At 37.9% G+C, this 13311-nt stretch overlaps 1 protein-coding gene across 7 annotated transcripts in view; it reads right to left on the minus strand.

The window, feature by feature from the left end:
• Positions 1 to 609: 609 nt before the first annotated feature.
• The window catches only part of AKAP6 (A-kinase anchoring protein 6), a 643647-nt gene continuing 630945 nt past the window's right edge, over positions 610 to 13311 (minus strand). For all 7 annotated transcript variants that reach the window (XM_021941105.2, XM_021941106.2, XM_021941109.2 and 4 more), the window contains 2 exons: positions 8894 to 12307; positions 610 to 3892 (listed from right to left, as the gene is read on the minus strand). In XM_021941105.2, the coding sequence (XP_021796797.2) occupies positions 8936 to 12307 (3372 nt within the window). In that variant the 3' untranslated portion in view covers positions 610 to 3892; positions 8894 to 8935. The remainder of the gene's footprint in view (positions 3893 to 8893; positions 12308 to 13311) is intronic.

Below are 13311 nucleotides of genomic sequence, written 5' to 3' on the forward strand. Positions count from 1 at the left end.
TCATTTCATTGCTTGATATTTTCATCTAGTTTGTTCCTAGGAATTATAGAATGGGTAAAACCTAGTCCGGATGAACCAAACACAACAATATCATCAAACTCAGGTTTCCAGAAGCCCTAAATTTAGATTGTTCTGTTGTTGTATAAGATGCATATTTATTCAGTGACCAGAAATCTAAAAAATATTTTTCCTTCTGTAATTAAAACCACTTTACTTTTTCTGGTAGTCAGATCCAGATGATTTTATATACTGTTTTGCTCACTAGATTTTCTTAAATGCAGAGAAACTTCATCAGAAACAAAGTAAATGAGGTCATCATTTAATTTAGAGAAAAGTCATAATCACTCTATTCAAGGACGCAAAAGGCACTTTCAGAAGAAAACCTGTAAACCTTTGGAGACAGATACCATGTGTTAGTTGCCTTTATATACCTAATGCCAAACATAGTGCCTCACATAGGTAGCCATTTAATAAACGTTCACTGAATGGCTGAATAAATGAATAAATGGAGGGAGTGCCCTACTTTATAAGGAAACAGGTTTGGTTTGTATTTGATATAAGGAGAAGATTCAAGATGACTTAGGCACTGGACTGGGCCACTGAAGGAAGTCATGGATACTTATTTATTTATTGGTTGAAATTTACAATAATAGAATAAACATATCTTAAATATATTTCTAGAGAAAACTTAGCACTTAAATATTCAGATTCTTTTCTACATGTATGATGATAAAGACAGTTCCTTAATTTCAAGAATTCTGTCTGTTAACATTCAGTCAGGTTGGAATGGATCTGAAAACCATGACATATGAAGGGCAGTTGAGGGAAGAGTGGTTGGGAGATGATGAGTAGCTGGCCTCGATTATCTCCAGGGTTGCCATGAGTAAAGATACTCTGGGTTGCTCCATAAGACAGAACTAGGACCAGTGAGCAAAATTAAATGTAGGGTAGTGGGGTACTAGGCAGATTTTAGCAACCTAAGAAAGAACTTTCTAACAAAGAGATATGCTCAACAGTGGAACAGTTTGCCTTAACAGACAATAAACCACTATCGCTGGAAGTGTGTAGGCAGAGTTGGTATGATCGTTTTCTAAGGGTAATTGGGGAGGTAGTGCCTACATGGGGTGGGAGATTGAGGCTATTTTTCCTCTTCCAACCTGAAAAGGCATTGTTCAACAAACCTGAAAGTCATTCTACAAATTTAGTGTTAATACTAAGCAGATAATTAACAAATACTTTCAATACTGCACAGCTTTCCATGAGCATGTAACAAGTAGGTAGAACATCATTGTCAGTTTGTTCTTTGAATATTTTACCAGTAGATGTAGACTTGACATTAGTTACTACCCAAAGAAAATTAACGTTGTCTCAGTATGTAAAATAATACCATATCCCAACAGAGGTCTAGAATGCCCCTAGGAATTTCAAAGACTCTAGGATTTGTTCTTTCTCTACATCCTGGGCTGCTCTACTTGTGTACTCTGTTATCGCAAACTTAGCTTATTTTCTCCAGCTGCCCCCTAACTAGACAATTATCTCTAATGTCTTTCCCCTAAATCTTATTGAACACTGCAACTAGATGTCTGGCTAAAACCCCTTTTGAACAAATTACTACCTATTAAAAAGCCTAAAAAAATTTATCCATTTAGAAATATGTATGAAAAAGATTAGAAGGGGCATAAATATACAAATAGTTATTAAAGTGGTAGAATTACAGATAAGCATCGTTTAAATATTCTTGGTGTGGCACTAATGATAAATAAAATCAGGTGCAAAACAGCCTCTACAAAGTGTCCTTATTACCTAGCATTTTACATACAAAAGCTCCAAGGTACCGTTTTAAAAGACCTTTCATTAAGTCCTCCTAATTTAATTTTTCTCCTCTTACCCCTGCAATGAAGTTTCATGCATATTCCACTAACTTTCCACTCTCTCCAAGCCCTTTTTCTTCCTCCTTGTCCCCACTGCTGCTTCTCTCATTGTGCCTCTATACCTAATGCCAAACATAGTGCCTTAATTTCAAGAATTAAATACATTTCAAATACATTTGCTCTCTTCCTCAGCTCTGCAACAAATACTTCATGTCATTTGTGTGTTCACTTGTCCCTAATGTAGGAGAGCCTTCTGTGGGCAGGGCTTTGTCTGTTTGTTCCACATTGCATCTTCTGGATCTAGAATAGTGCCTTGCAGATAAAAAGTGTTTCTGAACTATCTGTTAAATAAATGATTGTCATTCCTGTGACTACGTGAACCCACAACATGCTTTACGTTTTTGAAATTTGATACATATTATCTATTGTGATTTTATATTGCATTGTATCCTTTTCTAGTTGTGTCCATGTTTTAGTGTCAAAATAAAGGGACAGATGTCACCATGTCACCTAATTTAATCCTTTAATTCAGTAAATTTTTATTGAATACCTACTGTGTCAGGCACTTAAGTAGGTGTTATGATATAAATTTAAAACTGCATTTAACAGGAGTCAGTAAAGGCCAGATGGAATATATATTTGTCAATTTCTTTTACACATATAAATATACCTGAAATCTATAAATAATAGTCAAATTTTCTATACTTTTCTACCAGTTTTCTATCAAACTCATTCAAAATAAATATTTAAAATAAATTAAGACATACAAGGTATCCTGAAATCCAACACCAAATCATTAATGATAAGTAGAAATAAAAAATCTAGTATAAATTTTTATTGGTTTAGGGGAACTGACATTTAATCATTTGCTGTTCCAAGATCCTTATAGTGACCAGAAAGATTTTGAAAACTGAAGGCTTTATGTCTAGTCTCTAGTTTAGTAATGTTAAGCCTCTTAAGCAATATGAATATGTTTGGAAGCTGCTACATGCTATGCTTTTTCAGAACCAGATGCAACAATTTGGTAAAGAACATAGTAGAAGAGATCACTAATTTTCCTTTTCCCCCAATAATCTGTGTTTATTATGCCAATTTTAATTACCATGCAATCTAATGGACTTAAGGCTTATATTTTCCACATCACTAGACATCACAAACATGAAAGCATTTTATACTGTCATTATACATCAATGTTTGCACTTGGTTATACATATATACAGAAATTATTCACACATCTTAACCTTGCTATTTCCTCCTTTCAAACCAACATAATTTTACCGTGAAAGCAGCTTTTTAATAAATGGTATAAGAAATACAGCAAGGCACACTTTTTTAAAAAACTTTTTTCTCATTACCACCTCAAGAAGCATAAAAAATGAAAATGTTGTACATAATTCAATAGTAGAATGTCACCAGTTTATAATATACAACATCATATGGTTGTTTCTTGAAATGCTGCATAGATTATTTTTTAAATGAAATAAATAAAATGGCGCTTTTAATAGTTGCTTAATTTTGAAAGAAGGACCAGTGTTTCTTCTCTATGCTGCAATCAATTCAAACGTTAGCTTTTTAGGTAAAACTCTTTCAATAAACACAGTCATCATACCATTTTTAAAAATCCAGATTGAAACATGAAATTGGTCAAGTACTGGTGGGGGGTCATTCTAGACAGGAGAATTTAATGGACCACCAGTTGGTGAACTGCAGAACTTTAAAGAGCGGAAGGGAGGGGAGGAGGCAAACAGAAAAGTCTAGCTGGAGAGAGAGGGGTGGTAGAGGTAGCTTGGGACAGGAATCCATGGGAGAACAAGCAGCTTTGCTGAACTTCAAAGACGATCACCTAAAGAGAACCAGCGCACACATTCAGATCACAAGGCTCGTGTGGAGAAAACACATTTGGAAGGAAGATTCATCTTGGGAGAAGTCAATGTAATAAACGGCAGTGACAAACGTGATGGAACCAGAGACCAGCCCAGGGCGGGAGGATGAGGCCACCCCTGAGTTGCAGCCAGGCGTATCTACAAGAAACAAAAAAGTGACAAGAAAAGGTTTCAGAAATGTATTTTTCATTAGCAAAACCAAGCCCTTTGAGGAACCATTGAAGGCTGCAATTGTGGGACTACTTGCTAATGTTCTGAAATAAAAAGATACATAAAATATAAATAATTTTAATAGCCCAAGCTTCACATTACTGACAAAAAAAAGTCTCAGTGTAGATGTGAAAAATACATTGATTTTTTTTTTAAAAGATGTGGTTTCAAAGAAAACAAGAAAAATCATCAAGTTTGACCTTTTCTCTGGATCTCATCCACTCTTTTGCCTGTGAACTCAGTTTGGAACATCAAAATAGCTTCAAACCAATATGAAAATGTGAGGCCGCTGATGCCAAGTGGTGCGGCAAAGTATTTACAATGTACAATGATTCCACAGACTGGGAACTGATAGGCTCTCAGGCTTAACCCTTCCTGCAGTGATTTTATGTATGATATCGAACAATTCCACTATTGCATAGTGGTGAAAGATTCATAACATTGTGATTATCCGAAGTGTTTCAGCCTAAAAAAAGATATAACTGGGGCTTCTAGCTCAAATAGTAATGCATTTCATTTAAGGTACACACAGCATTGTGGAAACGAGATGGATTCAATTATATTTGTACATCTCATGGCTATGATATAAATTTGTTCCAAACTCGATCCATTCTGCTTATTTCTAAATGGCTAAAAGCAACTGGTCAAATGTGAGGAACACCTAAATATCAAGTTTAGGCAATGCAGGATGCAATTATTGCAAGTCCCCTGACCAGCTCTCAAAGAAAGCAGGCTTTTGCTTGTATGGGCTTAAACTGAGTTCTGATGTCTCATATCAGATTGTTTGACTGTTCCTCAAGAACGAAATATTCTCTTTGTCTTGCTCTGTTTTTCTACAGTCTTTCAACTTGTGTTAAGAGCCAGAAAAACCTTAACAAAAAGTCGTTTGACTGGAGCCACGGGGAGTTGGGGAAAGACGAAAAATTAGATAAAGAACAGGGGTAGACAGAAACAGATGGGATGAAATTTGGTATAGTAAAATAATGCAGTAACATAAGAAAGCCTGGTGCATTGTTCAAATGCTGAGGACATGACTCATTTGAAATCTGGCCACAGTGTAGGGAATCCTTAGGTGAGGCAAATCTGGTCTTACTAAATGCTGGCATTTAAATTCTCTCTGGATAATCAATTCTTTCAACTTGGCCCACTTGGAAATGGGCAGGCCAAATTGGCTGAGGCACAGATCTGGGGGAGGTGTGTGTGTGTGTGTGTGTATGTGTGTGTGATAGGTGACAGGTGATGCACAATAACATCTTTGTTATTTAGCATAGCAGGGCTATTCAGAAGTGCCAGATAATTTAAAGACACTTCACATCCAGCAAAACCTTGGTTTATTAAAGTGATTTTAAAGGTAAGTTTGATAAGATTATACCTGTATTGTCTAGTGAAAAATTCACACACAATTACCAAAGGTAGTTTCTTAAACCTGGTTGACCAGCTTTGGAAAATATTAAGCACTTAATGTCAATCCAATGAACAGAATGAGAATTGTGCTGTGTACATGAGAAACAAGTGTTCTTACAGCTTTCTCAGTTTGTAAAATCTGAGCAGCAGCATTTAAAACTCTTTATGTGTGTACTTGAGCATGTACAAATACAAGTAATTGCCTAAAATGTAAAATCTACTGGCCACCAACTATCACATTTACAGACCAATAAAGTAGGAAAGGCAATAAAGCTAAAAAGTTCTAAAGGAAATATCTGCACTGTAAGTAAATACACCTCCTCACCCCACCCCCAAAACACCACACTCTTACACATACACATAGTAAAACAAAACTCCAAATCACGAGAGCAGACCAAAAGGAAAAGGAAAAGCACACATTGGCCGCATATGATGAGTTACATTTTTATACCATGGGATTTATCCAGCCTGAAGTTTAGGGTTAAACCATTCATCAAAGATCAGAGGCTTATGATGAGGATTATGAAAAAATAACTGTCAGAATACAGCAAAAAGATTAGTGCAAAGTACATCTCTTAGGCAGGTCCTAGGAGGCACTACAGACATACATTATGTGCTTCCTCCAAATTAGGCAGAAAGATCTGGATCTTTCCAGTTACCTTTCCTTTGATGTGATCTGCTGTAACTGACCTCTCTATTTTTATAGAAACATGACACATAAATGAAAATAGTGAAAAGCACAGCAGTATGCCTGGAAATCAGTGCCAATGCATACTGTTAGATCATGTTAAAACTTCTCAAGCAGTTTCAGTGGGTTTTTAATTGGAACACAGTAAATAAAAAACTTTTGAAAATCTGAAAAACATTTTTTGTTACTGATGCAAACTCTATCTGCTATTCTAAGTTATATCTCTTCTGGATGGCATTATAATCATTTCATCATCTGAAAACTTAGTTCTGGAAAAAAAAAAAAGCAAATGGAATTTGGTGAATTTTACTGTCCTGATAAAAAGAGCATGACAACGGATGGTTTTCAAATGACTTTAAAAAGCATAGCTTTTTCTTTTTCTTTTTCTGAACTTGTAGAAAGAACAATGACAACAATTAGACTCTTGTAGACATGAAACCTCATATTTATCAAACAATTTTACTATGTATTCTTGACATTAAATACTGAAGGCATATCAACATTTTGAGATTAAATAACTTGTCCTGGTTGATAGTATTTTAACAATTACGTGACTATTTATACTCAGTTATCCAATGCTAACGTCTGGTAAAAAAATTCAGGCATCCAGATGTTTTGTCCACATGATACTGAAAAAAAAAAAAATCCTGAATAGGACCAGTAAATATGGCTATTTAAATAGCTCTAGGCCTATAACAAGTCACTTGGGGGCGATGTGAGTTCTGCAGAAGTAAAATCTGGCTGTTTCTCCCTTTGCCCGAGATAAGGCCAGGCATCAACGGGGCTTAACAAAAAATATTGCTGACTGGCAGGCGGGCTGGCTGCTAGTTTTACACTGTCCCTGCTTGTAAAATGTGAGGGTTACAGAGATCCATCAGCACATTCACTTCCTCCAAGTCTAAAGATGGAGCTGCTCATCATTTACATTTCATTTCAATTCTATGTAAGAGAGAGAAGAAATTCCCAGAGGATCAAAAAAGGGAGAGTGCATCGCAAAGGCTTCTCTAGTGCCAGAGCTTCTGGAGCTCCAGATCTCAGCATGACTGGTGACTTGAGGGTCACAGTCACATGATGTCATGCTCAGAGTGGTGTTGCTTTCAAGCCTTTATCCCCTTTCAGAAAACAAAATCAGCCAGGCTCTACCAGCCCTTCTGTGGAGGTTGGCAGAGCCAGCAGTACAATCGGTTCTAATAGAACTTGTTTTGAAGCAGCTTATGGAATTGCAGTTACTCTCCCTTAATGGTCAGTTTTACTGCATACTGATGGAGAATGTGATTATAGGGTGGACATGTTTCACAGAAAATACATTCTCTCTCTCCTACTTTTGTTCTCACTTGCAGCCAATTGTAAATAGAGTCTGAAACACAGAAAATTAGTTGAGTTATATTAGTAAGTGGGAGGCTGTCCTTCAATTTTGCATACTGAGTTTATTTTTAGGGTATATATGGTATAGATGCCCCCCTTAGTCCCCATTTCTAGCAGCTCTACACAGAATCACACATTTTAATAAGCTTAGGGCACAGGTGTTGCAGGAAAAAAATAATGATGTTTGCCATTCATCTTTCAAATTAAATAATGTGTTTTTAAATAGTAACTTTTTTCATAATACATTATGGGAACAACATTTATCTGTCACATTTTAAAAGATGTATTTGTAATAAATGTAAATTACTTTTAGAAAATCAGTAATTAGGCTCATCAAAAAATAAACAATCTGCCACAAAAAAGATAATCTTTAGCATAGTTAAGTATAATAACTGTTATTTGAATAAGTTAACAAATTAGGGCAGATTGCTTCTGTAATTCATTTCCTATAGCACGAGTTTAGGTGACGGCATTAAGCTTCTGGAGTGGGGGGTGGAGGTGGCATTAGGTACCTCATACTTGGGTGAAATATGACTCTCACATTTGAAAGCTCAAATTTTCTTCTTTAAACTTGATTGAGAAAGCATATTCATCACTGGGGCTTAGAAATGGGAAATAACAGAATCTTTGTGTCACTTTTAGAGACACATCATCATCCTGGAATTATCGATCAATAGCTGTCTTATTAAATATGAAGAGTGGAATGACTTTCTTAAAAAATTTGATGAAAATCAGCCTGTCACCTTCAGGCAAAATTCAAAAATTCTGTTTTTATGAAAACGCCATTAACTTGTCATATATTCTTTCTGCATTTGCTTTCTGCGCCTGTTCTCAATCTGTGTGTGGATAAATAAGAGCCTCTTCTTTAACACCAACTTTCCCCTCCTGTTTGAATTCTTAGACGTGGCCATGATTAGGAGTTGTGACAGCACAGTCGTCCACTGGGGAAGCAAATGTGATGATAGTTACATTAGACAGAAGCATAAAAGGAAGGGCCAAATCAGGAGATGCAGCCTTTAGCCTAATCATTGTTCATCTCCAAGCACTGAAGAGAACGGACAGCTCTCTGTGCAAGAAGCTGAAGTGGAGGGTATTGTTACTGTGCGTGCATTTTGATCATGGAGTATAATTGCGATTTGGATAACCTTTTCATTCTCCCTCAATGGAAGAATTTGAGGCCTTAAATTGTTCAACTACTTCCTCAAATTTTGTATTCTTGCCAGAATGATGTAATAAAGATAATGTCACTAAGAATGTCAATTTTCCCTGGTTTTTTTGTTTGTTTGTTTGCTTGTTTTTTCTTTTGCTTCACAGTTACTTTCATTGTTGGGGGCATTTCTTCTATCTAAATGTCTTATTTAGATAACTGCCTGCCATAATTGGTCATTCTGACTAGCCTTTTCTCTTACCATGGTTTTGCTGACCTGAACTCAATATTTTAAATACATATATGGCACGAGGACTATACGTACCTTTCAGTGAGATGATTTTCATGCTTGGGGAGGGGGTACATTCTACCTATGCATATTTCTATGTCGTTCTTCATGAAGGTTTAGAAGATTTTCTTCACAGGTTAAAGTTTTGGGGCTAGGATGCAATGCAGCCTTGTCTGTTGGCTGATTCGCCTTCAAGGAGAGGTCTTGAACTTTAGATTTGGCTGAAGCAGCGTTATGTTCTTCTGGCATTCCAGATTCACCTGGTTTTTCTGAACTTTCCTTTTCACTGTCAAGCTTTGAAGGAGTAAACTCTAAGTTTTCTGCACAGCCATTGGAAGTTTGGGGCAAACCATTCACTTCCTTTCCAGCCTCAGCTCTTTCCTGAGAGGAAGGACTTGAAAGAGCCACTGTATCTGCATCATCAGCTAAAAGAGAACTATCACCGAACTCAGAAGAACATGCTGTTACTTGTAGTGGCACTGCAGCTTCGCTGGGAACTGCAGATTCATTTGGGGGAGCACTAGAGAAACAAGGCTCCTCTCCATCAGAGTCACCCTCAACACAGGCCTCAAAGAAGCATTCAATGTCTTCCTTGTCATCTAAGCCCGAGTCGGTAGTGTCTAGCGGCAATGGAGTGCTGCTTTTCTCTTCTATGTAATTGGTGACCTCCCCACAATCACTGTCATGAGATGAGAGAGATAAGTATGAATAAAAGTCTCCTTTTCTCAGCTGGATGGGCCGGTGAGAATGCTCCAACACTTTCTCCTTGATTTGAGTTAATGAAGTAGGAGCAGCCACTTCGTTTTCAGGTTGAGATTTACTTTTTAGGGCTGTTGAAGCCATGTCAATGATTTCCTTAACAAAGTTGTGTACTGAACAATCTTCGGCATCTTTTTGATGGAAAACATCTGGCTCACAGTTGCAACAGGAAATGTCGCTGATAGAAGCATTTTCCTCTGTTCCGTTTTCTTCAAGTGCTAGGCAACAACCAGCAGATTTTCCAGCCATACTCGGTGCATCATCAGATGATTTCGGCGGATCAGAGTCTTGTCTGTTGTTAACCCTGGTTTCTAAAGCCAGTTCTGAGAATGACTTCTCAGTGGGGGTAGAAGCAGTGCTTTGATTTTCTAAATGGTGGTGACTTGGACATTTCTTTGGAAGATGTCTAACATCTTGGGAAACAAATTTCTTGCCAGCAGTATTTGAATCATCTAAACTATCCATAAGTGCTTTACACTTACAATGCTCACTCTCTGAAATCTCCTTCCCATTTGAACCAAGATTTTCTGACACCTTTGAAGTCCCATTCAGTTTGCCCTTTTGCCTTTCTGGAATACCTTCAATATTGCCATTTTCCATGTCAGCCACATATGGATCTTTATTAACTTTGAAAATAGTTTTCTTATTTTCACCCTTTGTCCCTAACTCATGGGTATGAGATGAATTCTTACCGTTTCCATTATTTTCAGAGACATGCTTTACAGAGCCATTTAGAAGGGCCTCAATATTCAGAGTATCAGAGGGATTGGTCATCTCACTGCTACTCACATCTTTACTGCCCTTCATCTCATCACTGACATTGCACCTTTTCTTCTCTCTTGTCAAAGACAATTTTGGCCTAATCCATGTCTGTAATTCATTCTTTATATAGTCTAGCCCTGACATCAAGTTGCAGTCTTCATAAATTTCATCATCTGTTGCAATACTGGAGTCGTCATCCTCATCTTTGATGCACAGCTCTTCTTCAGTCAAGGTAAGGGTAGAGCTGGAGAGCAGGTCACTGTCATCTTCATCATCAGTGCAAGCAGAGGTGCAAGAGACATTAACAATCATGCTGACATTGACATCGCTTTCATCAGCCACTGAACGAGTCAGACGCTTCCTGAATGATGCATTCGATTCCGGGATCTTGTTCTTGTGTAACACAATATCCTCTGAGCAAAGAGAGAGCTCGTCACTGCTGCTAAGTTCTGTTAGAGATGCTGCTGAGTCTTCATTGATAGAAGATGCTATGTCCAATGACATCTGGCCAGTAAAAGACATCTTTTGGGAAGTGCTTTGAAGAGTGATATCAGAAACACTTCGCTTTATCTTTTGCTCTGAGGGGCTCTGGATATTCTCCAAACGATTCAGGAGATCTAATGTTCTTTTACTTAGTTCACCAACTGAGCCACTGCTCACGCTTATATCCCCAGAGCTGTGACAGCTAAAAAGATCTTCATTGCTTTTATAGGATGTCAACCAACTTTCTAAAGAAGTACTTCGCTGGAGGCTGTCACTGCCATTTTTAAAGATGCCCAATCCAAATAAATCACCCCCTGGAGAAAGGGACTCAATAGATGAACTACGAGATAAAAGGGAGAGCTGTTTGGCATTCTGCATGCCAGTGAATGTCTTTTCTATATTGCCACTTTTATATGAAATGCGATCCATTTCATGAGATGCACTTGCCAAAATCCTTTCATGGGGAGGTACATCTGGTTGTAACTCTGTAGTCTGATGTTTAGATTTGCATGATTTTTTATCAAAATAAAAACCACGAAGCAGGGGATCCTCCACATGTGCTTTTTCGCTTTGTGACTGTTTCATTATCATTGGTAATTTGAGTTTTGAGCCTTGGAGGTATGAGTAATCATAAAATGTAAACACATCATGTTTTCCTTGTAATTCTTCTCCCAAACAATCAGGGGTATGTTTGGTAACACTGTTTAAATCTCCAACTTTTCCATTTACACAACCCACTGGTGAAATGGACGACTGAGAGCTATTTGGAAGCTTAATGCATTCCCCCTCATCTTTAAATTTTTGCTTTAACACATTAACTGCATCTCCCATTTGTGGGTCCAGATGTTCAGTTTCAAGGTTACTTGGGGACCCATCCACTGCATTGAGCAAGCACATTTCAGAGTTGGTAGTGGTTTCTGTGTCTCCTTCACTGACAATTCCACTCTCACTGCCTGAATTCTGGCTCATGTCTCCTCCATGACATGCGCAGGGCTTTACCAAATTGGAACTGCCTAGAAGATCTGGCAAAGATTTGGTAGATGAAAATGAAGAGTCTTTACTGAGACTCTTAGTTAAAACATTAGGCTGTGTCATGCCAGTGACCTTTGGATTGTTTTTCAGAAATGGCATGTGGTTGTCTTCATAGAGTTCAACATTGTGGAGGCTGTACACCTGGTAAATATGTGGACTGGAGGGGGCAGTAATATTTGAGGCATACTGAGATCCCCCATGGTTATCAGCCTCCTCGTCATAACCAGGGTCCTCATTACTTGTCTCTCCAAGCTTCAAGGAAGGGATGACAGGTTGGGGTTCTTGATCAAGGTCATTTGATTCCTCATTCAGACTAATTAACTTGTTACTTATGTCCATTTCATCCCATTCCAGGGCATCCTCACTCATCCCGTTTAGGTCCATCAAGCCAGGATCAATCACATTCAAAGTCTCCTGTGTGAGAGAAAGAAAAAAAGGAACGAAAAGAATTAGGGAACAACAAGCATGAAAATTTTATCCATTGAAAATCTCTTGGAAGACTCAGGAAAGAAAACTGCCCCAAGCATGGACTTGAAAGATAACCTAATTATCAGCTCTATTCCTCTCTGAAATAACACCCAAAATTTACTGAAATAGGCTTTTTGATCAATAGTAATTTGTTGAAAGCAACAACATAGACTAAAACGTATGATTATTATTGTCAAATTGTAATTTATGGAATTAGCCATTTCCTATTGATTTATCTACATTTTAAATCTTGGATACAGTGAAAACTATCAGGTGAATGAAGGTAAAAAGAGTACAGCCTATGACATCTCCTAAGGTACATTCACACTGATCCTATTTTAGTTCTGGAGTTCATAGTAGAATACTATCTGCAGCCACACATGGCAAACTCCTTCTTGCCTCTATTCATGGGTTCTCCATTTTAAGCAGCTTTTGCCTGGGGACTTAGAGTTGTAGCTACCATGTACAGCATTTTATGGGCCAGAGGCACATGACTGTGTACCCCTTCCTCTGTGTTTCTGTTCAGGGATCTGTCTTTTCAGATCGTGGTGCTGCTCCCAATCAGACATAAGATTAGCAACACTTGACTGTTTCCCTTACCTGTATCTTCCTAGAACCTGAATGCTCCAGGGCAATTTCTTAGTCAAAGTTCTCTCAGTCCCTTTCTTTTCCAGTCTCTCTCTGTGACAGAGATTTCACTTTGGTCCTTGTTAACTTGGCTCACTACTGTTAGTCCTGCCCCCATTTCTTATAGACAGGAACCTCTCACTCCAGCCCACACCAGCCCCAGAATAATTATGTGAAGACTTTCCTGACCACTCCAGGATGAAGTAGCCCAGATTCCCTTATGCTGCCCTCTGCCTGCCCAGTTGGGACCCTTGATGTTTCCTTGGACTTCTTGGCTCTGCATCTGTTTAGATAGAGCTTGACATATTCTGGGACAGAGTAGC

The sequence above is a fragment of the Papio anubis genome, chromosome 7 (assembly GCF_008728515.1).
Source record: "Papio anubis isolate 15944 chromosome 7, Panubis1.0, whole genome shotgun sequence".
Lineage (NCBI taxonomy): Eukaryota > Metazoa > Chordata > Mammalia > Primates > Cercopithecidae > Papio > Papio anubis.